Below are 27,946 nucleotides of genomic sequence, written 5' to 3'. Positions count from 1 at the left end.
TAAATGCACGATCTTTTTATTTCATATAAAAATGATCAACACAAAAGCCAGAGCGTGTGTTGGTTTTAAACACTCCGACGCTCCCCAAGAGCCTTCTCCTCTGGGCAGCCTGGAGGCTCAGCCCTCCTGGAAGGGAGAGGCGGCCTGGGCTCCCAGCGGTGCCCGGAGACGACGCGCTGGACGTGGTGCGGAAAGCGGAGAGCGGCGCGGTCCCGGGCCTTTTCCCGGGCTCGGAGGGGTGTCCGCCTGGCGTGGCTGTGGCCCAGCAGCTAGGTGGCACACGGGCTGCCTCCCGGTGCAGGGAGTGGGCTCCTGGCCCCCAGGGTCACAGGAAGGCGTGTGCACTTGTCCCTCTCGGGGGCCACGATCTAGTCGAGTGGCCGTGCCAGGCGTACTGGTCTCTGACTTGTCGTCAGCCCCCTGTGGCCCTCAGAGGAGAAGGGGCTCTCAGTCCACTGTGCCATTGTAGGATTTGTTGAACTTGTTGAAGGTGAAGTCCACGGAGTGTGTGGAGATGGGCTTTCTGTACAGAGGGTTGGAAGCCTACAGAACACACAAGGCAAGAGCACGTGTTTGCGTCCATTCGTCTGAACAGACGCCGCTCAGGGTTAGAGGCCCTTCCCTGGCAGGTCACCCCAGACGGCAGCGGCCTGAGCGTGAGGGGGGGTGACCGCCCTGTGCCACAGGCCTGGCCCTGCCCTGGGAAAGACCCTCCCAGTCCTGGAGCTTCTACTCTTCACCCCTGAAACGGGGGGCTGGAGCAGCCCATCCCTGAAGTCCCTTCCAACCTTAAGAGAAACTTCCTGTGGGTTCAGGGGGGCTCACTGTACTCAGTCTCTAGGGTGGGGCATACGGTTGGCCTGGGAGGCAAGACTCGTGCAAATAGATGCTGCAACAGACTAAGAACCTGAGGTCCTTTGCTGAGTCTGTGGGCTCCCTGGGGCCATCCAGATGCTTCCTGCCCAGGCTGCGCCACGTGCCACTGGCCCGTGAGCGTCCTGAGCTGGGTCTGTGGGGGGCCGTGCGTTCTCAGCAGCCAGAATGGGACTTCGTTTCGTTTCTTTGCTTTGAATGGCAAAGATGGTAGTGGGCCTTAAAGCTTGTGTGACCTCAACCACGCCTCTGAGCTTGACCTCTTTTTCCTACTTCCAGCATCCCCTCGGCTTACCATTTCATAGCGGGCCCTGGATCGCTCGCTCTGGAACTTTGCAAACTCTCTCCGGTCATGGATGGTGACCAGCAGCTTCCAGATGGCCAGGAGCGCAATCCCAATCAGGAGGATGCTCCCCACCACGGCCAGGAGGATGGTTGTGGCGTCGGGGGCAGTCCCACACTCTGGAGGGGACCAGGAGGCAGAGTGAGCGAAGCCACCAGGATAGCACGACGCGCGTGCCGGCCCCACCCCACCCCACCCTACCCCACCTGGGACCTAACTGGCGCGACAGGGGCGCCTCTACCAAATGCCTTTCCTCTCTTCTCGCTTAGGTTCTCCCATTGCTTCTGGAAGACCTGGTGGGGAGGGGGCCAGAGGTGTTCTCCGAGGCGCACAAAGGAAGCGTCCAGGAGGGACAGCGCCTGTTGCAAACCACACAGCGGGTCTCCGTGTGGCAACAAGCAGACCAGACCCTGGGCGGCCGCGTGCAGCGTGTGCTCAGCAGCACCTCCCCTCGCGCCAGTGCTCCTTCTCCGGACTGGACGGGCCGCAGCCTCCCCGTAAATGGTGTCAGGAGCAGACTGCGCAGGCAGGAGGCCTCCTGGAGCCACATCCACAAGGGCTGGGCTGGGGGCCAGCCAACATTTGTAAGCCCTTAGTGGGGCCCTTTTGACGCAAATGTGCTTATTTTCAAAGAACCGCAAAGCCAGCACTTGAAGACAAAGCCTCATTCTTGCAGGCATGCGTCCTGGGCTGGTCCCTCCGCCGCTGGCCCCGAGAGGGCACATTATGTGGTCTGGCTCAATTTGGAAAAACAGTTTGCAATGCTGGAAATTGAAGGGAGCAAATCTTTTTCTCCTCACCCTGAGCCCCTTCTGGAGAAAAATGAAAGGGGTCACACTAGAAACTCGGATTCCCTAGGTCCAAGGCATGAGGCGGCATTATCAATGTCGCCATTGAGGCCTGACCTCCTCAGTGGCCCGGGAGCCGAGCATGGCCATCTAACCCTTCTCGGGCAGGTAAGCACTGCAGCTGGGTGCGGACCCAGATGTCCCTGAGGGGAGCCTGGACCGTCCACACCCGCAGGCACGCACTCTGCAGACCCTGCAGCTGCTCCCCGTCGTCAGCCGCGCAGCTCAGGCTTGTGCCGTGGCCTCTTTTACCCCAATGCTCCGTCTCCTTGCCTGCAGACCGTGCCCCCCGAGCCCCACCCAGCAGTGGGTCCCCAGGCGTATGCCCTCCTTTCTTCCAAACTCTCAGAGCTGGGTAGGGGCCGCCTTACATCCTGGTCTCAATCTCTCTCTCTTTTTTTAAAAGATTTTAGTTATTTATTCATGAGAGACAGAGAGAAGCAGAGACACAGGCAGAGGGAGAAGCAGGCTCCCTGCAGGGAGCCTGACGAGGGACTCGATCCCAGGACCCCGGGGTCACGCCCTGAGCCAAAGGCAGATGCTCAACCGCTGAGCCACCCCGACACCCCAGATCCTGGAATTTATGAGAAATGATGACCCTCCTGTCTCTGGAGTTTGGAAAGGCAGTGAGGACAGAAGGGCGACAAGCCCGGAGCAGGGGAACGTGTCAGAAGCCGAGCTCCCCGGGGAGCAGAGCCGGCCTGTACCCACCTGGCTCCTTGAGGACTGTCAGGTTGGACTTCCCGCTCGGGAGCTCTGTGTAGGTGAACATCATGACACAGTCCTTGGCGGTTTTGTAGAAGCAAAGCACGGCCTCCTGGTCATCTTTCACTGGAAGAAAACCAAGCAGAAATGTCCACCCTGAGCAACCCGGCATGCTGATGGTGATGCACAGGCGGGGAGCCAAGCACCTCAGGAAAGGGGGTGCAGGGCAGCCCGGGTGTCTCAGTGGTTTAGCGCCGCCTTCAGCACGGGGCCTGATCCTGGAGACCCGGGATCGAGTCCCACGTTGGGCTCCCTGCATGGAGCCTGCTTCTCCCTCTGCCTGTGTCTCTGCCTCTCTCTCTCTCTCTCTCTCTCTCTCTCTCTGTGTGTCTCTCATGAATAAATAAATAAAATCTTAAAAAATAAAAAATAAAAAGGAAAGGGGTGCAGAGAGGCCTAAAGGGGAGGTTGGGCCTTTACAGATGAGCTCAGGTTTCTCAGGTCAGGAATGCAGCAGCCCCAGCACAGTCTGGGTAGCTCTGGGGACATGAATGCCCTGAGGTGTGAGGCCTCCCTGGGGATGCAAGAGAGGGGCTCTTCAAACAGTCCGAGGTGTCAGGTGTCAGCTGGGAATGATGTGAAGCAGAAGGAGGCGCTGGCATTAAGCCTGGGGGTGAGGCTGGCAAGGGGGATTGCTCTGGATGTTAAAGCGACACAGAAAAGAAGGAGCCACCCCGGGGCCTGTGGGGCCGGGACAAGGGCTCACAGCGGAGTCCAGCTTGGCTGCAAGCCGGCTGCAGCGGGCAAGCGTCAGCAGCTCCATGCTAGCCTGGAGGACCACAAGGACCAAGGGGGATGAGGACGTTTGGACAAGGGTCTGGCACCTGCTGTGCTGCCTGCACCCACAGATGCAGCGGGCCAGTGTGGGGACTGCTGGCGTGGGGCCCGGGCCCACCCAGCCATCACCTGCAGCACTCCCCGCCGGGCCCCACACCGCTGTCACCCCCACACGACGGAGGCACAAGCCCCTGTCCAGGTGTCACCGGCACTCCAAGGCTTTTTTGGGAAAGAGACTGATCTCCAGGAGGACAAGGGGGCCGGGGAAGGGGAGGGGACATCGCAGCAACGGCCAGTGGGCTGAGGTTATGGCGTGAAATGCCTTTCACCTCTGGCCTTGGCAGCGCTACCGCTCGAAGGAGTTTTATTTTATTTTATTTTTTAAAATATTTATTTATTTATTTATTCAGAGAGAGAGAGAGGCAGAGAGAGAAGCAGGCTCCGTGCAGGGAGCCCGACGTGGGACTCGATCCCGGGTCTCCAGGATCACACCCCGGGCTGCAGGCGGCGCTAAACCTCTGCGCCACCGGGGCTGCCCCCTCGAAGGAGTTTTAACCTCGAATCAGACAAATTAGTGTGGTTATCAAATTTGAAGGCCTGGACTGGGTGAGTGTGAGCGTATCGCGCATGAACAAGGCCCAGGAGCAGGAGGGAAAGGGTAAACAGCGACTCTGAGCAGACGCCTTCTCACGGAGAGGCCGGCGGCGGCTGCCCCAGCGCGGGCGCATCCCTGGGGGCTTGTCCCTCCTGCCAGTCGTGCCTAGGCGGGGCCCCTGCCCCAGGTCTGCGAGCAGAACCTGCCGCGAGCCAGGCCCCCAGTTGCAAGCAGAGGCAGCGGCAGGAGGGTGGCAGGAGACCGACTCCGCAGGCTCCCCGCTGGTCGCCTGGACTCGCCCACGCCCCAGTGCACAGTAGGTGCCCAACGAGCAAGGCTCGGCGCAGCGCAGGGCTCCACGTACTCAGGAGCCAGGACCGGGCCACAGTGGTCGGCGAACACCAAGGGGGCAGGAGCAAGGACGCCTCTGCAGGCGGCACGTCAGGGCCAAGACGGGAGGCTGGGCAGCCGAGGGCAGGGGCAGCAGGCAGGGCTGCCAGCAAGGGAGCCTGAGGCAGAAGCCCTTCCGTGGTACAGGCTTGTTTCTCCCTCACCGTCTGAGGCGTACACGTCCGTCATTCTAGTATATTCACAATGTTGTGCGACTCTTCTCACCATCTAATTCCAGAACATTCCCATCACCCGCAAGAGAAACCCTTCCCGATAGCAGTCCGTCTCGATCCCCTTCCCTCCCCAGCCCCTGCCAACCGCCCATCGACTTTCTGCTTCTGTGCTTTGCCTGTTCTGGACATTTCACGTGGATGGGATCCCGCCGTAGGCGTCCTGCACCTGTCCGGCTTCTCCCGCACAGCGGGACGCTTGGAAGATCCGTCCCGCGGCAGCGCGTGTCGGGACACCGTGCCTGTTCGCCAGTTCCCGTACATCTGGGTGGTTTCTAATACCTGACTCTTAGGGACAACGTTGTTGCGAGCCTCCTCGGGGTTTTGTTGGTGTTTTCAGGTCTCCCGTGTACCTACCCAGGAGTGGTATTACTGAACTGTGTGGAGACCCTATTGAATTTGGGGCGGGGGGGACTTCCAGGCCATTTCCCAAAGTAGCGGCGCATTTTGTATCGCCACCAGCACGCATGAGGGTTCCGACCCAGGGCCGCTTGGAGAGGGGTCAGTACAGCTGCCAGACCTGTTCCAAAGCCCGCGTGTGCATCGAGGGCTAAGATAGGTGACTGCATCCCTTACCCTTAAAAACCCCTCGGCCAGGAGAGCAGTGGCTGTGCTAGAAGAGGGCCGGAGGTGGCCCAGAGACGGTGGGGAGCAAAGGTCTGTGCACCTCGGTCTGAGCCTCCCTGGGGCGCCCACCCAGAAATGGGCTCGGAGCCACTTGTCCAGGGGCAAAGGCACAGGGATGGATGGATGGCGTCAAACGGGAGTGGTTAGAATGAGAAGAAGCCTCAAATGTGAGCTGCGGGGCCAGAGGGACGGACCAAGGCACGGCGGAGAGCTGCAGGAACAGATGCCGGCCGCCGGGCCAAGGTGCAACCCGGGCCCCACGAGAGCTCGGCCCCTTCTACGCCTTGCGGCATCGTGACAGCCGCACCAGGCTGAGCCCAAATGTGGCAAAGACCAGGCAGCCGTTCATCAAACATGGTTTCCCCGTCTCCTGGGCACAGAACTTGACTACATTTCCCGTGACCCCTGCAGGTCAGTGTGGCCAGGCGGCTGAGTTCTGGCCAGAGAAACGCAGGTGGGAGTCGCGGGCACCCCTTCCAGGCCTGGCCCGTATAGGCGTCTCACGTGATCTCTCGCTGTCCTCCCCCATGTGCTGATGAGCGGGGAGGGTTCCACGAACCTCGAGGAGGGTGGAACCTTCGCAGTGGGAGGGCCTGGCTCCTGAATGGCCTCACGGAAGGCCTTGTCAACCAGCAATGTCTGCAGCGGCCTGGCAATGGATGACCTAGATTTTGCTGACTCACCGCGGTCCGGGGTTGGTTCGTTACAGCAGCTAACACGACCTGTCCTGACATACTGGCTTCTCAGAGAGCCTGAGACCTGCGGCCAGGCAAGGGCCGGATGCCAGCGATGCACACCTGTGATGAAGGTCTTGCCCCGCAGACAGCCTAGCACAGGCACCCCAAGTCCCTGACGCTGTGCTTCCTAACTCAAGGCTCGAACAGCCCTGCTCCCCCAACGCCCTGCCCCCAGGCCGCCCCGACCACCAATTGTCCCCACTGTGGGGAAGCCTTGAGGCGTCTGCCAAGATATAAAAGGGGACGGTTGCCCAGGGCCACGCGGGCACACTCACCGATGGTGTCCACCCGTGTGACCACCTCATCCTTGCACAGGCTGTGGCAGGTCTGGTTCTCAGCCGGGCCCCCCGAGTGAAGCAGCAAGCACTCGACGCAGTCCCTTTGGAAGAGAGGTGATAAATGCGGGGGTTAGATGCGGTAGTTCCCCGCCAGTGACGGGGCCCCCAGGGGTGCGTGGCCCGTCGTCCTTCCGGGCCTGGGCCCCTGAAGGCTCTAACTTCATCCCATCTTCAGATTTTTGGCCTCAGCCAATGTTTTTGCTGGCCCCTGACTGCCGTTATATGGGAAGCCAGAGGGTCCTTGGAGGAACACGTGTCAGCTTAGAGGCATGTCTGGTCTACACGTCAAGTTGCAGGTTGGAGACCTTTCAATTTCTGACTTTAGGAGCCAAACTCAGGTGCAGTCTGCTGCATCAGACGCCGGCGAGGAGTCTGCCCCAAGCAGGAAACTTCAGAGTGATTAAAAAGTGGTGTTCTGGCCCTTGCACAGGGGTCCTCACACCCCACTGGCCAGGGCTTGATGTACACACCACGTCGCCCCAGCTCCCAAGATCTCCACTGGGGGATCACCGCCAGGGCAGGGCCCTCAAGCCTCCTACATATTAGACTCTCCTGGGGCGGGAGGCTTTCCAGAAAATACTGCGGCCAGGGCCTGACTACAGCCCTGGGATCCCCCCTCTGGGGCAGGTTCACCGTGAGGCCCGTGAACTGGCGCCGGGGAGCCCCTCAGCCTGGTGCCCCTTCTCCCTCCTGTGAGTTGGTCTACACCAGCCTCTGGTAGAGGCACCAGGGTGACAGGCTCCTCCCGGAGAAAGTGGGTTAGGAGCCAAAAAGAGACCCTTGGAGCCCCTCTCTTCCCATCTCAGGTGCACAGTTCATTTTTTCTTTTTTTAAGATTTTATTTACTTATCTGAGAAGGAGAGAGCCCGAGCAGGTGGGGGGGTGGCAGCAGGCACGGGGAGAGGGAGGAGCACGCTCCCCGCTGAGCAGGGGGCGGGATGGGGGAGCCCAAACGGAGCCCCGGGGGGAGTGGGCTGGGGCCCCGGGGCCTGCCAGGAGGAGAGCACCCTGGAAACAGCCGCTTCCTGGGGAAGCCTGGGGTGGGGCCCAAGAGCCAAGTGTGCGGAGCGCAGGGGGGCCCCCCAGGGCCGCCGTGGCCAGCAGCGCGGCTGTCTGCAGAGCTTTCTGGAAGAAAGCACGGGGGATGCACGACCACCTGCGCGGCCGGCCGGGTCAGCACCCTGTTCTTAATTCCTTGAGACTGCGGCCGGTTTCTCCGTTTCCAGGGCCCCGGGGGAGGCGAGCGGCGCCTCATCAGGACCCGTCCGGGGACGGGGAGGCCCGGGGGCCTGGGAGCCTCAGTGCCCTTGCCAGGCGCTGTGGGGGAGAGCCAGGAAGACGTCCCCAGGAGTCCCTGTACCCCGGAACCGGCCATCAAATGCCACTCCCCTGGGAACGCCTCCTGCAAACATTCTGGAGGTACAAACGGGTGGGTAACGCTTGCATCCCCCCAAGCTCCCCAGGCCAGGCAGAGGCCCAGAGTGGAGGCCGCGGAGACTGGGCCGGAGGCAGGAAGGCCCGGATGGACACCCCGCGGGTGGCCCCCAAGCCACCTTCCGCCTCAGCAGAGGTGTCCCGAGCCTTCCACCTGCACCCCCGCTTTGTCACTAAACCACGGGGCCACTTCCGAGAACACTCCCTAATTCTCCGGCTAACTTGGAGGCCCCGCCCACCGGGCTGAAGCTGGGGAGACGCTGGAGTCACGCGCTCGAAGGCTGGCCCTCTGCACACACTGCTGAGACGCTTAGTGGGAGGGCCTGTTAATTGGAGGCAGCTGAGGCCGGTGTGACCTCAGCCAAGGTGAAGGGATGTTCGGTCCGCGCCAGGGAGCGGAGCGGCCTGTTCCGAGGTCGCAGGGCCAAGCGACACAACAGACACGACACAGGGCGTCGGCGACCTGGTGGCTCCTGGCAAAGCAGCGAGCGGGGAACTGGCCTCCGTCACTAGCGAGGGGGGTTTGTTTAAAACAACACTTGCAGAAAAAATAAAAAATTAAAAAATATATAAAAAAATAAAATAAAAAACACTTGCAACCGAGCAAAGAGATGGAGGGTGAGGCATGGCCCCAAGATTCAGAGGGGATCGTGGTTTCCTCATGGCCCCTCGGCTCTCCTGGTCTCTGGTGTCGCGGAATGGGCAATAAATCATCCAGTGCCAGGGCTTCTAGGAAGTGGACGCCTTAAATGTTTGCAGCGATGGTGGTTGTACAATTTTTTTTTAAAGATTTTATTTTTTCATGAGAGACACAGAAAGAGGCAGAGACCCAGGCAGAGGGAGAAGCAGGCTCCACGCAGGAAGCCCGACATGGGACTCGATCCTGGGACCCCGGGGTCATGCCCTGGGCTGAAGGCGGGCGCCCAACCACCGCTGGGCCACCCGGGCTGCCCGGTTGTGCCCTTTTGACTAACGCGAAGGTAGTCGGGCCTTCTAACCGACCTACGCCAAACCTACGCTGCCTGTGGCTCCGGCAGAAGGGGAGAAGCGGCTTTTTCTACTTTTATTGATTCCAGGTGTGTCGTCCTCGGGTGCCCCCCGACCCCGCGGGCCCCAAGGACAGGGGGCACATACCTGCGAGCTGCGGCCCACGGAGCTGGAGAGGGGCCCCCCGTCTGCCCTAAAACGTGTGATCCCACACTCGGCCCGGCCACAGCTATTTGGGCCCCAGCTCCAGCATCCCACCCGCCCTCCCCGGGGAGGAGGAGGAAATCAGTTCGGGGTTCCGTGACTTCTCCACTCTTTGCAGGTCTAAAGGGGATCTGTGTCTCCTCTCCCTTCCTCTGCCTCGCTCTTCTCCAATTACACGCAATAAAATCTGGGCCTATCTGGTCTCTGGATCTGCAGCCAGCTCTCTTGTACCCCCGCCCGGCTGGTTTGAGGCAATCGCCCCAGCAGGGGTCCTGCCACCCACCGCTGCTGAGCAAGGGCAGGCTCCAGAGCAGCGAGGCCTCCACGATCGGATCAGACGTGTGGAGGGGAGCTCTGCCAAAAGAAAACTGCACACACACACACACACACACACACACACACACAAAAGAAAAAGAAAACTGCACAGTTGCGTTCCCCAGCCAGAGAAACGAGGTCTGTGTTACGATTGGTTTCTGATTATCGGTGCCCACTTCCTCCCTGCAGGCCCCTCAGCAAGGAGGATGCTGACACAGCTGCTTCTCCAGCAAAATTCAAGAGGAATGGTCACTCTTGCCTTCCTGATAGCAAAGCTCCTTGATCCCTCTCGCTCCCTCGCATTCGCCCTCTGGTGGGAGGGGGACGGGCAGACCCGGGGACCGGGACCCCGTGGCCGGGGCAGCGGAGGCCTGGTGCCCACTGTCCAGACAATCTCCGCATTCAGCGGCAGCGCGGGGCCCGCGTTCCATTATCTCTATAAATGGAGCAGAAAATTCAAAAGCCACTGTGGTCTGCTCCTGGCATGCCTTATCTAGGTCGGGCGGCCTCCTGTCCAGTCTACCTTCTGATTATGTTTTGTTCAAAGCAGCATGTGCCACACGGGTGTCCTGTGCAACATTATTTAGGAAATATTAGTATTGGGGGGGTCCAGCTCATTTGAAAAACAGATGCATACTAAATCCCCTTTTGAAATACTCAACAGCAGTCGAAAGGCTCTGAGAAGCCACTATTTTGGTACTAAAACCAGTTTAATTTAACTCAGTAGGGCAGCCCGGGTGGCTCAGCGGCTTAGCACCACCTTCAGCCCAGGGAATGATCCTGGGGTCCTGGGATCGAGTCCTGCGTTGGGCTCCCTGCATGGAGCCTGCCTCTCCCTCCACTTGTGTCTCTGTGTCTCTCATGAATAAATAAATAAAATCTTTAAATAATAATAACAATTTAACTCAATAATCTGCTAACTTCTACACTTGGGAATAGCAGTCTTGTTTTTCTGTTCTGTTTTTATTTTCTTACCAAATCCCCATGGAACCAGCATTCCAAAGACACTTTTTTTTTTTTTTTTAATTTAAGAGAGAGACACAGAAATAGCAAGAGAGGGAGCATGGACAGGGAGGAATGAGAGAAACAGGCTCCCCACTGAGCAGGGAGCCCAATGCAGGGCTTGATCCCAGGACCCCGAAATCGTGACCTGAGCCAAAGTCAGATGCTTAACCAACTGAGCCACCCAGGTGCCCCTCAAAGACTATTTTATTTTATTATTTTATTTTATTTATTTTATTTTATTTTATTTTATTTTATTTTATTTTTTAAAGATCTTTATTTATTCATGAGAGACACATTGAGAGAGAGAGAGAGAAAAGCAGAGACACAGGCAGAGGGAGAAGCACGCTCCACGCAGGGAGCCCGACGTGGGACTCGATCCCGGGTCTCCAGGATCACACCCCGGGCTGGAGGTGGTGCTAACCCACTGTGCCACCAGGGCTGCCCAAGACTCTATTTTAATATACAGTTTTGCTGACATGGAGTCACTGTTAGTAAGAGTTTCGCTCCCCAGCAAGGTTGGGCAGGGGAAGATGTAGGAGATGGGAGGAAGAGGCTGGCCGGCCCCGGGGGCCGATGGGCTGGAAGACGGGCCTGGTCTGGGGTGAGACACGGGGGAGAGGAGAGGGCGCCGTTACCTCTTGGTGCTGCAAGCATCTGGGCAGGTCGGGCACTTCTCGCACGTCTCTCCAAAGGCTCCCGGCTCCGTGCACTGGCACTGGCCACACACACAGTGCCCACGGTCGCTGCAGACCTGGCCATCCTTGGCCAGGCACGTGCTGATGTCTGTGGAGCAGTTACAGTTGTCCCCAATGTAACCCGCGTGGCACTTGCATTCTCCACAGTGACACTCGCCGTGGCCTAAAGGGACACACAGAGCACACACATCAGAGCCCGCCTGCACCAACACATGACCAAGTGCCCAGCACCAGCCGTGCGCCAGGCACCGGGGAAGCCAACAGAACGAGGCTGGGCCTCCAGTGGTGTCTGGGCAGACAGAAAGGGCCCAGTGCCCATTGGCTTTGACAGCAGGGGGCCCAGGCCTGTGTGGCCCAGCTAGGTCTGGGGCAGCGCTCCAAGTTGGTTCAGCATTTGGCCACAGGACCAGGACCCCAGAGAGCTTCTTCCTACCTCAGATGTCATGTGAAGAATGGCCATCAAATATGCCCGCATCCTGATCCCCAGGACCCGTGGGCATCCCCTCCTACAGCAAGAGAGACTGCAGACGTGACTACGTGAAGGATTCGGAGACAACAGCATCTCCCGGGTTCTCCCGGTGGCTTCGATACCATCACAAGAGTCCACCGAAGACAAAGGGAGATCCGATCACAGAAGGCCGGGGCCATAGGACAACAGCAGCCTGATGCTAGCTGCTGCCTTTGAAGATGGAGGAAGAGGCCGGAGAGCCAAGGAATGTGAGGAATCCAGCTGGAGAAGCTGGAGAGGGCGGAAACAGATCCTCCCCAGAGCCGGGAGGGAGTAGGGCCCTGCCAACACCATGCATGACTTTAGCCCAGCGAAAGCGATTTCAGACTCTGACCTCCAGGATTCAAGAGAACACGATACAGCTGGGTTGTGAAAGGCCCCTGACTCGGTGGTAATTTGTTACAGCCCCAGCGTGCAGTGATGCGAACTTCTCGCTCGGGCCTCAGGCCCGTGGCCCAGGGCAGGAGGATTCAGGAGCCGGTGCCCAGGGCAGCGGGGTGGGGGTGGGGGGGCTGACCCGACAGCGGTGTATATACACACACCAGGCTTTAGAGTGTAAACGTGAGCAGCTCCTACCACCATGCCCCACGGCCGGGAGCGCTGGCATCCTCACCCACGGCTGACGTAGCCAGACACAGAGATGAAGGGGCTGGGTGACGGTCAGAGCCAGCGCTCCCACCAGGGAGGCTGACCTCCAGCACCCACTGCCTCTCGGGAGGGAAGAGGGCAGAGGAGCCCTCACCGAGAGCTGAGGGTCGCCCAGCCGTCCGTCCTTCGCAGGAGGGGCCCTCTCCCCGGCCTGCAAGTGGGGGACTGACCGGGCATCCCCTGAGGTCGTGCAGGTGCAGGGCAGGGGCTCACTCGGCTCAGAGGACAAGCCTGTGTGAGTGTGGTGAGCGAACGTGTCGCTCAGTGAAAAGCATGAAGAGCACCAGCTTCCAAGGGGACCAAGAGCCTGGCCCTGGACGCCTGGCCCTCTGCGCTAACACAGGCAGCAAGCAGTGCCACCCGAGGCACGTAACTTCATTAATATGCCTTGTACTACTCTGGTGGCACGTGTTCCTTCCCGAAGCTATTTTGCTAAGGCTAAGATGAAAAGGCCCGAAAGTCTGCATTGCTGAGCACCCGCTTATGTACTAGCAGGAGACGGGTGGCGGGCGGGGGGCATCGGGCTGGTGGGTGGAGGCCTCGCGTTTTCCTCCGGGCAGCTGGATCCCAGCACCTTCTGCGAGACCACCAACGAGTGTGACCCACAATTGAGGTCAGGATCTAACTGCAAAGAGCCTCTTCGCCTGCCACTCACCTCCCGCCCCTCCCGCTCCATCAGCTCTGGGGTGCCCAGAATCTGTAGGCAGGAGGGAGGCCATCTGGAGAGACCAAGTCTCCCAAGCGCCCGGGGCCAGACAGCCTCTCGCTTCGCACAGGGGCTGGGAGCCACGACAGATCCGCGCCCTCCCACTTCCCAGGCAGCGCCCAGGCATATGGCAGCCCTCTGGGGAGGGGGAGGAGAGCCAGGCCTGGCTCCGCAGGCGGCTGGGAGTGCAGCGAACTGCCTAGAAGCTGGCATGTGAAGGAGCAACACAGGAGGGAGCAGCTGCCCTGCTCAAGGCTTACACCAGGCAGGGGTGGGGGTGGCCAGCCGGCGGGCAGGGGTGGGGGGAACTGGCTGCGGCGGAGGCTGCACACCCCTCCTGCCACCCAGCCCATGAGCAGTGCGGGGTTCAGGCCACGGCAGGCAAGAAACCACCCCCCGCAGGAAGGAAGTCTTCTGGATGCAGTGGCTCCAATCTGCACAACCCCTTCACTCCCAGCCTCGAGGGCTGGACCACTCAAGAGCCTGTTTTAAATTAAGAATGGGTCACTGCTGGGGGTCATTCTCCCCCTACCCTCTTATTATGAAAACTTCCAGACCTGCAGCCACATTGCAAGGATTGTACGGTGACCATCCAGGGGCTGGCCGCCCTCACTCCAGCAGGTTACCCGCGGCTCCAGCTCCTGTCCGCCCCTCTGTCTACCCATCAGTGCGGTTTCCAAAAGGCAGCTCAAAGCGAGTGTGCTTCCGGGGCAGGTTTCGAATACAGCTCTGCACGCTGCAACAGCTTGCACATCACACCTTCCCGTGAAGCAGAAGCACAAAAAGTGAAGGGCAAGGGCAGGGCCGTATTTGCAAGCAGCAAGATGGGACCCAGGCCAGAGGGACTGCTTTGCTGCGGCAAGTTAGGGCTCTCCATCCCGCTCCAGCGCGCGGCAGCAATACAGCAGCCAAGTATGACCCGACGTCGCGTTCCAAAGGGCCAACGCTTTGGAGAAGACGTAGGCTATTATGTTGTGGGAGAGCTGGGTTTGAGGTGAAGTGTGTGCGTGAGCGTGCGGAGGGGAGAACTCGCTTCCCCGGGGTGCCGGGGCCTGGGAGTGATGGGATCTGCTTGCGGGGAAGGCCGGCCAGGTGCCCGCTGCTCCGTACCCTCCACCGTGACGCCGGACCGGCAATAAGCCGGGGGGCGTCGGGTACGTCTGATGCCGCACAGACCCAAGAGCCCCCAGGGCCAGCCAGCGGTCAGTGAGGTTGAGTGTGCCCCGGACCTAGCGCTCACGCAGAGAAAGTTGGGGGTCATGGGCAAAAGAGGGACAGGACTCGCCACCAGAGACAGGAGCCACTCCAGAAAGTCCCCCCAACCCCTGAGCAGCAAGGACACGGCAAGAAGCAGCGTGCAAGACACCTAGAGAAAGTGGGCGGAGCATGAGTGGCCCCAGCTCCCCTCCCTGGGCGGGGCGGGTGGGGGGCAAGCACCTGGGGAGCTGCTGAGGGGCCGCAGGACAACAGGAGAGCCTCGTCCATGTGGCCTCTGGCCTCAGATATTTGACAAATCCAAAGTCAAGTCCCAACAAGCCAAACTGGGGCTGCAGCTGCAAGCTCCTGGGCTGGTGTTGCGGCTGCACCAGCGGCCTGAGCAGCTACGGCAAAGACGGGGTGCACGCTGCATGCCCGCCTTCCTGCCTGTGGCACACCTGCTGATCCATGGAGCCCTGGCGCAGCCTCAAGGTCCTCAACACAGGACTACCATGGGGCAAGAGCCGATATAAGATACGACTACTTGGGGCGTTGGGGTGGCTCAGCAGTTGAGCGTTTGCCTTTGGCCCAGGGTGTGACCCTGGGGTCCCAGGATTGAGTCCCATGTTGGGCTCCCCGCAGGGAGCCTGCTTCTCCCTCTGCCTGTGTCTCTGCCTCTCTCTCTCTGTCTCTCATGAATAAATAAATAAAATATTAAAAAAGAGAGAGAGAGATACAACTACTTGCCATCTTGTTTACAGTTTCCAAGTCTCCTTTAAAACGTGTGACTCATACGGGTCTTCAAAACCTACAGGTCAGTCTGGTTACGCTTTAGCCTAATCAAATGTCTCAGATCCTAGGCCGGGCCTCAACCTGCACGCACGGAGATTCCCCATGTCTCTGGTCAGCCCTCAGCCTCCCCTAATGCTCCTACTAGGAACACGTTATTATGACAACAGGGGTCATTTGGCCCCGTCCCAAGGATCAATGACCTTACCCATCACCAGTACAGTGAAATGGGGGGGCTGGGGACACGATCCTGGCTAACAGCACCCAGAGGGCCGAAGCAAGGACCCTTCAGCAAAACACAGCTCGTTGATAATGTTACCTCCAACGCCTTGGCAAAGGGAGTTGAATTTAATGATGCCCCTTTAATGCTGTGCAGACATAAAAATATTTTCACTGCACGTAGGGAGGGCTATTGAAGGGCATGTGAAAGCACTTTGTAGGCTGTGACTCGCTCCATGTGCAAGTTGTTATTAGCACTACCTTTGTTACAATGATTGATGGCTAAATGGACAGGAAGTTGTAAATGTGTCTATTTATACAGAATTTCAGCTCCACAGAATTCAACAGCTTTCCATCAGCAACACTGTGCTTGTGTGGGCTGCGGGCCAAGACGTGGCCCCTTCCCTCCTTTTATGAAGTAGAATCGCGGCTATTTAGAGGCAGGGGTGCCCTCGAAGCCGGCTGGGAAGGAGCTGCTGGAGACGAGGGAGGAGAACCAGGGGCCTGGAAGCCAACAGGGACACGAGAGGAAGGCCCGGCAAGGGCAAGGAGAGATCAAGAAGGGCAAATTCTAGGTGGCTGCCGGGTTTCGCCACAGTCTGGAGGGCCGAGGGCAGACGCCGGAGGGAGAGGAGGCAAGCAGGCCCCGGGTTGCGTAGAGTAAGGAAGAGATGGGGAGGAAGGCAGGGTCTTCTGAGGATGGGACACGTGTGCACTCCTGTGATTGGAGACACGGACTCAGAAGAGAAGGTTCGGGGGGAGACAGAGGGATCCAGGGAACGGCAAGCTCCGGAGAGGAGAGATCACAGCGGAGGGGGACGCGGGGAGACAGGGAGGCGACAAGCTGAGGGGCAAGGGCTGTGGCCTGAGCGCGATGCTCAAGAGCCCAGCCGCCAAGCGTCCCGCGGAGCCACCTTCAAGTCTGTCCTCCGCCACTCAGGACGTCACCCCAGGCCCAGGTCCCTAAACCCGTCCGATGATCCGTTTCCTCGTCCGTCGATGAGGACAAGGCCTTCCTCGTGGCTGCAACACGGCGACGTCCGAGGGGTCTGGTGCTCCTGCAGGTGAGGCCCTAACTCAGCGTGTGGCACACGGGGCTGCCCAGGGACGAGCTAGAGTCGCTGCGAATGCCCCTGGAACCACGCAAGCAGGTGCTAGGCCGCCAAGGCGCCGGGCAACGGGGAGATGCAGGGAGACGCAGGGCTTGGGGAGAGGCGAGCGTGAGGCAGCGGCCAAGGACTCTGGGGAGCGTAGGAAGGGCCTGGATGTCGTCAGTGACAGGGAAGGGGAGAAGTCGAGGCTGGCGCAGGTGGGGTCAGAGGGGGAAAGCGCATGTGTAAAGGGGGTCCTGAGAAGCTGGGGGAGCCCACGGGGGGCCCGGCCCTCCGCCTGCCCGAAATGTTCCCAAGGCCCAGTAGGCTTAGGCAAGAGGGCACAGGACCTCCGCAGAGGCTCAGGATGAAGAGGAGCCTGTTTACTGGGGAACGCGGGTGCTGGAGAATGTGGGCACAAAGAGACACCGGGAAGGTGGGGCAGGGGCGTGGGCGGGACGCGTGGCGTCCAGGCCCGGATGCCTGAGCCAGCCTCGGATCTGCCACTAGCCAGCGGTTCCTGGCACTTATCCCCTTTGTCCCTTGGTTTCTTCATTTTAGACTGAGGGCAGCCCCAGTGGCCCAGCAGTTTAGCACCACCTTCAGCCCAGGGGGTGACCCTGGAGTCCCGGGATCGAGTCCTGCATCGGGCTCCCTGCGTGGAGCCTGCTTCTCCCTCTGCCTGTGTCTCTGCCTCTCTCTGTCTCTCTGTGTGTCTCTCATGAATAAATAAGTAAAATCTTAAAAAAAAAAAAAAAAGCAGGCAACCACCTCCGAGCCCCTGAGCCTCTGCCTGTGAGGGACCCTGGGCCTGCGGGCGCACGGCGGGCAGGGCCCAGCACAGACACAAAGCGGGCAGCACCGCCGGACATGGCCCGGCCTCCGGGCCCCAGGCTTTCCCCAGCAGGCCTCCTGTGTCCCCGCTCTTGGGTGGCTCCGGGTCTGGTCCCAGGGGCGCAGCCCCCCTCTCCGCGTCACCTCTCCCTCCCGTACACTGACTCTGGTTCCAGGAAAGGAACGGGGATCTCTGAACGGCACAGGGCCTGCTCCTGCTCCCTCCCTCCGAGGGGCCCTGCAGCAACCTCCAGGGGCGAGGGCCCTTCGTGCCCCGGCCTTGCAAGGCCGCAAAGGCCGCATCCCCGGGCCCAGGGCAGTGCTCCCCGACAAAGCCCGGCGCCTGGCTCCACACCCAGCCCGAACTCCGCTCTCCGTCCCTGGCCTCCCACCAGCTCCGTCCTGTCCTTGTCACTCCACTCGAAATGCCCAGGAACCGCTCGGTTCAGGGACGGCTCTTCTCGACGGTGCTACTGTGCAAGCCGAGGTCTTTGGGCAGCGGTCCAGTCCTTGTCCATGAAAGAGGGATGGAGCCTTGTCTACTGTACAGACTGGCAACCTCTTTGTCTTGTGCAGCTGAGAATGGACATGTGCTGCCGTCAAGAGATTTTTTAAATAATTTTTTAAAAGATTTTATTTATTTATTCATAGAGACACAGAGAGAGAGAGAGGCAGAGACACAGGCAGAGGGAGAGGCAGGCTCCATGCAGGGAGCTCGATGTGGGACTCGATCCCGGGTCTCCAGGATCATGCCCTGGGCTGAAGGCAGTGCCAAACCGCTGAGCCACCCGGGCTGCCCCAAGAGATTTTTTTATTTCACGGAGACACCAAGCCATTTTTAAAACCTCTTAACCTCGAAAAACTTCACGGCATACTCATAATGGGCCGGGCATTGTTTGAGGCGCTTTACCTGGATAATCTCATCGGCGCCCCCCCAACACCCTGGGCCACAGTACCAATACCACCTTGATTTTCAGAGATGGAAAATGAGGCACAGGGAGTCCAAATGAGGCCACGTAATTTATCCAAAGCTACACAGCACGTAGGTGTCAGGGCGGGGAGCTAAACCACGTTTGTTTGGCTCTGGAGCCCATATTCTTAACCATACATATGCTGCCTCTGTAGCATAATCCAGTCATGGTTAAGTGATAAAAACTAAAACAGCACATAGGATAAATGTTCAAGGAGCCCAGGGTGTGGTGCAGTTAAAAATGTGCAATAGACTCATCTACGGGACTGGCTCTTTTTATTTTAAGATTAATTTTTATTTATTTATTTATTTATTTATTTATTTATTTATTTATTTATTTATTTATTTATTTATTTTAAAAATATTTTATTTATTTATTCATGAGAGAGAGAGAGAGGCGGAGACACAGGCAGAGGGAGAAGCAGGCTCCATGCAGGGAGCCGGATGTGGGACTCGATCTGGGGACTCCGGAATCACGCCCTGAGCCAAAGGCAGAGGCTCAACCGCTGAGCCACCCAGGTGTCCCCATTTTAAGATTTATTTATTGTAGAGAGAGAGAAAGCACAAGCAAGAGGTGCAAAGGGAGGGGGAGGGGGAGAGAGAATCTCAAGTGGACGCTATGCTGAGGGCAGAGCCTGACTCGGAGCCCTGGGCTCCTTGAACATTTATCCTATGTGCTGTTTTAGTTTTATCACTTAATCAGCTTAATCTCAGGGTCATGACCCGAGCTGAGACCAAGAGCCGGATGTTCAACAGCCTGTGCCACCCAGGCACCCCAAGACCGGCTCTTTCAATCACTGACCATTAAATCCCTTGGCCTCTCTCATAAAGTAAAGGCAGTAGACCATGTGGACTCCATCGCTCCTCCTCCACGGTCGCGAGGGCAGAGCAGGGGGAAATCTGGACGGCTTGTCACGGGCTCCAAGTTCAGCTACAGGTTTTGGAATAGCAGAGGGGGGAAGGCATTTTGGGTGCAAAAAAAACCAAAGTCACACGAGTGCATTCGTGAAGATGAATACAGTTGGGCAGCCAGGAAGGGAAGTATCTGAGGAAGAGAGATCTACTAGAAGGGGAGGCAAGGGTGTAGAACTAGATACAGGCCTTTTGTAGGGATGTGGATGTGGGTGGACAAATGGATGGACTGGAGAGAGGGGAGGAGGGAGATTCTGGAGGAAGGAGACCTGAGTGTTAAAGAGTCAAGTATATCCTTTAGGCCCCAAATGGGAACGATAAACCCCTACGCCCGGAGGCGGCATCGGCCTGGCTGCCTTCCCATCGTGCGCCGGCCCTGCCCCACGGCCGTTCCCCCGTGGCTGCCACATTCTCTTAAAATGTGAACCATGTGGCGACACTCTTGTGGAAAGCCCTTCCCGGCTCCTCATCACCTACGGCACAGCTTCCGTGTTTCTACTTTGTGGCCCACCATCCCCGGCTACCCCCCGAGTCACCCCAGGTTCTGACCGTTGCAAAACAGCCACGAGGTGCTGACCGTTAGCACGTTCTTTGCAGCAATCGCCCCGCGGCGGGCAGCGCAGGTAGACCGGACGGTGGCCAAGGGGGCGTAGACAAGGTGAATTTCAAAGACCCGTAGCGGTCCGTGGACAACGTGGTTGGCAGGTGGGGTGTGAGCGGTGAGGAGAGGGGAGGGGAGGGAAGATCCCTGGGTTTCAAGCTTCCACAAACCCATCGAAGGGCGAAGGGGAGCTAAGGAGAATCCTAAGAGAAGCACGGCGGGCGGAAGAGCACGAGATGGGTTAGAGCCAGCCTGGCACTGGGGTGCGCTGAAGACGCCCAGTGGAGATGCGAGAAGTCAAGCGGCTCAAGGGGGCTCAGGAGCAGGTTTGGGCAACGGGTCGGTGTGAGCGTGACGAGATTCTCGAGGGGGCACTGGTAGAGGGTGACCACGCCAGCACTGAATGGGTCTCTAGAGGCCAAGGATCCTGCAAAGGAGCTGCCGAAGCGTTTTATTTTTGTTTGCCCGATGCCTAGAATTGTCGAGCATACAGTAGATGCTCAGCACATGTGGCGAGAGGCTGGGCACAGCAGCAGGACACACCTGAAGCCCGGAGGGAAGCCATCCAAAGCTGTAAATTAGAAAGGGAGTGGAGAAGTTATTACGGAGCCTTAGGAACTCAAATGTGATTCTTGAGATATTTCAAATTCTTAACACGTGTCCAAAAAGTCCAGAGATTTGGAACACCACGAGGAAAAAAATGGGTAAGAATTCTCTTTCCTTTGGTAGGTCACAGTCAAGCAGAAGTCACAAGCTTTGTACCCCACTTTTGATCTTGCATATTGTTCGGATTTCTCTAGCAAGAGGCTCTTCAGACATGTGCACAATGGTGCATCTTAGGTCTCGGGGCCAGCGGCGCCTCTGTCCTTGGCTTAGTGTCGATGCACCGGCCCTGACAAGGTCAACTGGTGGTGCTCCCCAAGGGGCAATGCCCCAACAACATGAGACAGCAGCACTGGTTGGAAAGCTAAGACCCCATTGTCAAAGGCAACAGCAGTCCCAAAGGATGCCTTTGCCTTCCTTGTCTCAGCATCTGACTTCTCAATGCTGCTGCCCGGCCGCCAAGTCCCTCGATTTACTACTGCATTTCATGTGAGGGCAGCAAGGAAAGGACTTGGTCTCTGGTCCAACTCTATCAATCACAGGAGATTAAAGCAATGCATGGAAGGTGGAAAAAAAAAAATCTATGTTTTTTAATGAACCCATCTTTCCAGTTTCAAAGAGGCCTGTAAACAGCTGAGTGAGATGAACCATAGTCCTCATAGGATCCTAAGGAATGCTGACTCAGAAAAACAGACGGCCTGTGGCCAAAAGAAATAGAGGTTTCTCAGATCAACATCTTGAATTTGGCTTACCCTGCCCAATCCACCTGGCAGGCACCTCTGGGGGAATGCCAACCACATCTGGAGAGACCTGAATTCCCTACCTTCTCAGTCACTGCAACAGGATGAGAGGGTTACTGTTTTCAACCTGGAAACCTGTCGTGTTGTGGTTGGTTAACGGTTGCCGTGTTGGCCACTGTTCAGAGCCGGATGCAGCACTCTTAATGGACGGGGCTGGCTTGGAATGTCACATGAGTGGGCCACGCTGAAGCCGGGCTGCCAGGAGCTCAGCCAAGCCACAAGATGGCAGGAAGCAGCTGCCCAAGAACACCCCCAGGAGAGTAGGGGGAGGTGGGCTTCTGGCGGGGAGTGTGGCCAATAGGCCAATCTTCCCAGCCACAGCCTCCCCCACTTGGGTCAGATCCGTAACAGCCACATCAATCACCTGGTAGTGTAACAACAGCTAAATGACATCATTCATGTCAAAAGTGTTTATAAGTTAGAACAGGCCAACAAAGGTTCATCTAAAGACAGTGGGTTCAGCATAATCAGTAACAACCGATAGACACCCACTGAATACAAAGAGAACGATGCTCCACCTTCCATCAGGTAATAGTCCCAGAAGGACGGGTACCTCAGCCAGTGCCCTGGTTCACGTGTGTCCTTCAGTCTGGTCTGCTGCGTCTGCTACATCGTTATGTAACCCAGACGGACACTCACTTCGGAAAACAGACACTAAATGTTTCCTAAAATTCTGACTAAAGTAGAGAGCACTTATTAGGTAAGACTTGGAAAATGTGGGCTCAGTGCTTGGGTGGTGGCGGCAGAGAAGGCTGGGTCCATAATCCAGAGATTTGGGCAGGGCCTCAAGCGCATCAAAACAAGTAAAATTAGGTAGAAATGAGGTAACTATTTACTTGCAAGGTTCTCCTGGTGTGACTCTATAATCAAGAATCACATGGGGCACCTGGGTGACTCAGTAGGTTAAGTGTCTGACCCTTTATCTCAGCCCAGGTCTTGATCTCAGGGTTGTGAGTTTAAGCCTCTACTTAAAAGAATCAGAGTGAGCTTTAGTCCAGGGTCTGGGTTTCACTTTCCCCGAGCGTGAACGGCTGAACAGGTAATACAAATGCTGACCCACTGTGTGTGTATGTGGCTGATGCTACGGGGAAAGGCACGAGACGCACATAATCCCACTATTCAGTGCTTGCTCGTGGGGAGAGCAAAATGCTGAAATAACACACCAACTTGGGAAGTACGTTCCTTTAGCTTAGGGATGGCGGGGTCACATGATCAAAACTTTTAGGGGTGGCGGCTGTGGGTTGGAATGATTGGAGCAACCCCCTTCTCTGGGTCAGAGGGCAATGGGCAGGGCTCAGGAAGGGGTCCCAGACCCAGCAAGCAAAAGTTGCAGCAGGTCAGACTCACTCAGAGCAACCTTCCGACACCAGGGAGTATTTGCATGTGGGTGGGGTTCTTAGGTCAGTGTTCTTAGAGTCATGGACACTCACCCCAAAGGAAAACAGGGTTCCTCCATCCAATTCCGCCCCACCCCTCCAGAGGCACCGAGCAGCAGAGGCCGATAATCAATTATGTCACAGTTTCCAAATCAAGACCAAACTCAAAGCCACAGCTCAACAACCAAGAAATGAAAGCAACACTGGAGGTCTCAGTTTTCAATTTAACTAAGAACGGAAAACTGTCTAAAGTGTTAGTCTGTAACATCAAAAAACTAATACCACTCAACCCCATACATTCCCGAGACCTTGTTTTTAGCGTTCTCACGGTCTTCCTAGGATTTTCCTTTGCTTTCTAAGTCTCATTATTTCTTTCACAAGTGTCATGCCCTTAAGGATACGTCCTGAAGTTCAAAGGCGTGCTCAGGGTCCTCATCAGAGGGGCTGCTCTTGCACATCTCCCTTTCTAAGCAGAGAGAGAGGGGTGGTGAAGTGAGATTCAATGCTTAGAATAGTCGATTTTTCAGAATCACCGGTGAATTGTTAAGATCTTTGCAGAAACAAGATCTGGGCAGTAAGCAAACTCCATTCCCAGAGCTAAGCGAAGAGCATGGAACAAGGCAGGTTCCCAACATGGTTTCCCCATCCTCTCTCCCTTGTCTTTCAAGAGCTCATAAAAGTCAGATGGTGAAGGGAGAAGTATGAATGATTCATATCCTCATTCCTCAAACCCAGCAAGTTTCTGAGACGTGGAAAATTCTAGGGGCAACAAACATTTAGAAATTAATTAAAAAAATAAGATAAAATAAATTAATTCAAGACTGCAAGCAACTCCAGCTCTGTAACCGTGGCGCCCAGCACAACACTCGGCATGTGAACAATGCTCAATGCGCTCTTACGGACTGAGAGGAAATCAGCAACCCACCTAAAACAAAATGGCCTGCAGAGATCAAATCAGAGATCACGGTTTCCGTACCTGCAGCTGCACCGCCATCGGATACTCGCTACGGCTCTGGTTTTCCCAAAGAACTTTCTCCAATCACAAGGTGCAAGGAGCTGGCTGACCCCAGAGACCAGCAGCCCAGTGTGCCCGGTTCAGGTGGCTAGTCTGAAAGCTGCATTGTTTCATTATAGGACTAGGCCCTAAATGTTGGTACCTTTTTGTCTTTCAAGTGAACTCGAGCAACGTCTGGATACAGTTGGAATGCTTAGAGAATTCTTTTTTTTTTTTTTTTTTAAGATTTTATTTATTTATTCATGAGAGACACAGAGAGGCAGAGATACAGGCAGAGGGAGAAGCAGGCTCCATGCAGGGAACCCGACGTGGGACTCGATCCCCTGGGTCTCCAGGATCAGGCCCCAGGCTGAAGGCAGGTGCTAAACCGCTGAACCACCCAGGGATCCCCTGCTTAGAGAATTCTTGGTCGAGGGGTGCCTGTTGAGAACTTCTGAAACCAAAGTGTTTTGATGCCATCAATGTCTGATGCTTATCTCTGTGGAAGAAAATGCTCCTCCAGGAAGGGGTGCAGTGAGGAGGCCAGGTAGTGACATTTATTCAACACCCCTGATGGATAGGCAGCATGCAAGGAGCTTTACAGACATTGTTCTTTCTTTCTTTCTTTTTTTTTTTTTCTTTTTCAAAGATTTTATTTATTTGAGAGAGAGAGAGAGAGAAAGGAGGGGAAGGGCAGAGGGGGAGGAAGAGAATCTCAGGTAGACTCTGATGCGGGGCTTGATCCCACATCCCTGAAACCACGACCCGAGTCAAAACTGGACGTTCAACTGACTGAGCCACCTAGGCGGCCCTCAGACATTGTTCTATTAGATGCTCACAACAACTCTCTGGGGTATTTGACAGATAAGAAAACCTGTCAGAAACTGAGGGTTACCAGAAGGGAGGTGGGTGGGGGACGGGTGAAATGGGTGATGGGGATTAAGGAGGGCACTTGTCATGATGAGCACCGCATACTGCATGGAATCGCTGAATCGCTATACCGTGCGCTGGAAACTACTATTAACGCTGTATGTTAACTAATTGGAATTTAAATAAAAACTTGAAAAAAGGGGCAGCCCGGGTGGCTCAGTGGTTTAGCACCGCCTTCAGCCCAGGGCCTGATCCTGGAGACCTGGGATCAAGTCCCACGTCGGGCTCCCTGCATGGAGCCTGCTTCACCCTTGGCCTGTGTCTCGCCTCTCTCTCTCTCTCTCTCTCTCTCTCTGTGTCTCCCATGAATAAATAAAAAATCTTAAAAAAAAAAAAACTTGAAAAAAATATCTGTCACGGAGGGTAAGTCTAGAGTCCAAGGTCACAGAGGTAGAAAGGGGGAGTGGCAGGTTTAGGATCCAGATTTGAACATGCACTGGTAAATGGCCTCTGCAGAAGTGTCTTTACTAATGAGGGATACAGCATTCCTTACGATCCTAATTACTGAAGAATCCTGTAACAAACTCTGTTCTTAGAGCCTCCATATTCCAAGTGCTCTGCAAGGGAACAGGACCCTCGACTTCTGCTGTCACGTGCATAATTAGGATTTGTGTGATAGCAGATAAGGGAAACCAAGATGCAGATATTCCTTTGGGGGGAAAAAAGGCCCTTTCTCTGAAAAATATGTATATTTTTGTGTTTTTATATTTCTCAGTAACACCATCAACAAACTGAGCAGAGATTGATATACATGTAAAAACCTGAAGAGTTTTCTAGGCTCTCCCACCTGAGGCACACCGTGGCAGTAATCCCTCTAAGAGGCCCCTTTCCAGAAAATTAAATATGTCAGATCTTGGTTCATTCAAAAGGCACTGTTCTTTTTTTTCATTGTACACGCCTTGTATTTATGGAGGTTGATTTTTTTTTCCTATGATCTGAATTAGCAATAATAAAGAAGCAGGGCACTGAAAAGGAGAAAACTGCTAGCAAAATTGATATTTTAAACTTCTTTGTGTATCTAAACTACCTGGACATAAATAAACAAACAAACAAACAAACAAATAAATAAAAACTACCTGGACAGTCTCTACTGATGGGATATTTCTTTTGTGTATGTGTGTTTTCTGATATTGTTCTTTCTACATTTAAATTCAATTAATACAGGGCAGCCCCGGTGGCACAGCGGTTTTGTGCTGCCTGCAGCCCAGGCGTGATCCTGGGGTCCCGGGATCCAGTCCCACGTCGGGCTCCCTGCATGGAGCCTGCTTCTCCCTCTGCCTGTGTCTCTGCCTCTCTCTCTGTGTGTCTCTCATGAATAAATAAATAAAATCTTTAAAAAAAAAAAAGACAAATGAGGACTACAGACGTATGAAAGACAACAAATTTAAAAATAAATAAATAAATTCAATTAATACACAGATAATGTATCATTGGTTTCAGAGGTAGAGGTCAGTGACTCATCAGGCTTCTATAACACCCAGTGTTCGTTACATCACGCGCCCTCCTTCATGCCCGTCACCCAGTTACCCCATCTCCCCGCCCACCTCCTCTCCAGCGACCCTCATGTTGTCTCCCTCTCCGATTTTATCTTGTTCTAATTTTCTCTCTCTTCTCATATGATCCTCTGTTTTGTTTCTTAAGTTGCACAGATGAGTGAGATCATAGAATTGTCCTTCTCGGACTTATTTTGCTTAGCATGATATCCTCTAGTTCCATCCACATCCTTGCAAATGGCAAGATTTCAGTTTTTCTGATGGCCGAGGAGTATCCCATTGTGTGTGTGTGTGCGTGTGTGTGCGTGTGTGTGTCTACACCACATCTTCCTTATCCATTCATCTGTCAACGGACAGCTGGGCTCTTTCCACAGTCTGGCTATTGTGGACATTGCTGCTATGAACAATGGGGTGCAGGCACCCGTTCGGATCATTACATCTGTATCTTTGGGGTAAATTCCCAGCAGTGCAACAATTGCTGGGTCATAGGGTAGCTCTATTTTCAACTTCCTGAGGACCCTCCACACTGTTTTCCAGGGTGGCTGCACCACCTTGCGATCCCACCAGCAGCGCAGGAAGGTTCCCCTTTCTCCGCATCCTCGCCAACATCTGTCATTTCCTGACCTGTGAGCTTTAGCCATTCTGACCGGTGTGAGGTGGCATCTCATTGTGGCAAAAGGCACCTTTCAAAGCCTGTGTTGTGGACTTGCATTCAACACGGTCCTGTAACAAGCCATTTATGAAGTATGAGAATCTCGACGCGGTGGCAGAAAGTACAACTGAGATCACAGACCCAAGAACAGCCACCAGGATACTTATCCTCAGGGTGAAAATCACATTTCTGAAGAAAACAGGATAAATATGGCGAGAAATACTTTTATAAACATAGCTGGGTGACTGTTGCCAAAGGAGGTGTTTCATTTGGCAAGAATCGGGGAGTCTAAAACCAGCCTTAATGTCAGAGGGACTTGTAACTGGAGACGTGTCGCAGAGCCTCGTGAAGCCTTCTGGAAGCCATCAGCCCAGACCCAGAGCCTGTGCTTGGAGGCTGGCTCTGGCTGCTGGAAATGATGCCACTACCATCGCTCCCCATTTTTTTTTATGTTTGGGAGAGAACTCCTGATGCCCCTTAACCTCTGCTTGCCTGCCACATACTAGAGGATTTATACATCTATACAAAAATCTATATTAAAAAGAAAATGTGGGACACCTGGGTGGCTCAGTGGTTAAGCGCATCTACCTTTGGCTCAGGTCGTGATCCCAGGGTCCCGGGAGCAAGTCCCACATGGGGCTCCCTGCATGGAGCCTGCTTCTCCCTCTGCCTGTGTCTCTGCCTCTCTGTGTCTCTCATGAATAAATAAATAAAATCTTAAAAATAAATAAAATAAAATAAAATAAAATAAAATAAAATAAAATAAAATAAAATAAAATAAAAATATAAAATAAAAACTGACCAAACAGCCTATTAGAGAAAGTAAACTTTTTGAGAGCTTACTTAGATTCACTTTTAGGATCTTGTGGTCACAAGACCAAAAGGGCTCTGTTCAAAATTCCATATTCTGGGCAGCCCGGGTGGCTCAGCCGTTTAGTGCCACCTTCTGTCCAGGTCATGACCCCGGGGTCCTGGGATCGAGTCCCACGTCGGGCTCCCTGCATGGAGCCTGCTTCTCCCTCTGCCTGTGTCTCTGCCTCTCTGTGTCTCTCATGAATAAATAAATAAAATCTTTTAAAAAATTCCATATCCTGCTTGATTTATGTTTTCCCAATATGTAAAAACCCAAGAAGTAGGCTGACCATTAGCGAGTCATTCACTGTACCCCAGTGCAGTCATCTGAACTACGCAGAGTGCTGGAAGCTTCAGGGTTGAGCGTGATTTCAACAGCTTACCACAGTGGAGTAGCTCAAATCCCAGGAAATGCAGTGTTTGCGTATGGTAAGCAACAAAGAACAAAGTTTGAGCAATAATCTTCTATTACATTAAGAGCAACTAAACAGACATGTCCTACTTCTCCTGCTCCAGTGGTCAAGAAGGGATGCTGAGAGATCAAGGCTTCATGAGACTCAGAAGAACAGAAACCCTCACAATGGCTCCGAAAAGCTCCCGTTGCACAC

At 55.4% G+C, this 27,946-nt stretch overlaps 1 protein-coding gene across 1 annotated transcript in view; it reads right to left on the bottom strand.

Moving 5' to 3' along the window:
- ITGB5 (integrin subunit beta 5) overlaps positions 1-27,946 on the bottom strand; it is a 113,196-nt gene continuing 85,250 nt past the window's right edge. Inside the window, exons 11-15 of the mRNA XM_077884139.1 lie at positions 11,104-11,326; positions 6,461-6,564; positions 2,776-2,895; positions 1,169-1,335; positions 1-543 (exon numbers count right to left, since the gene is read on the bottom strand). Coding sequence (XP_077740265.1) covers positions 448-543; positions 1,169-1,335; positions 2,776-2,895; positions 6,461-6,564; positions 11,104-11,326 — 710 coding nt within the window. The 3' untranslated portion in view covers positions 1-447. The remainder of the gene's footprint in view (positions 544-1,168; positions 1,336-2,775; positions 2,896-6,460; positions 6,565-11,103; positions 11,327-27,946) is intronic.

This window comes from Canis aureus, chromosome 35 (genome assembly GCF_053574225.1).
Source record: "Canis aureus isolate CA01 chromosome 35, VMU_Caureus_v.1.0, whole genome shotgun sequence".
In the NCBI taxonomy this organism is placed as follows: Eukaryota; Metazoa; Chordata; class Mammalia; order Carnivora; family Canidae; genus Canis; species Canis aureus.
The sequence above is the reverse complement of the archived record's forward strand: the minus strand, read 5'-3'. Positions and strand labels throughout refer to the sequence as shown.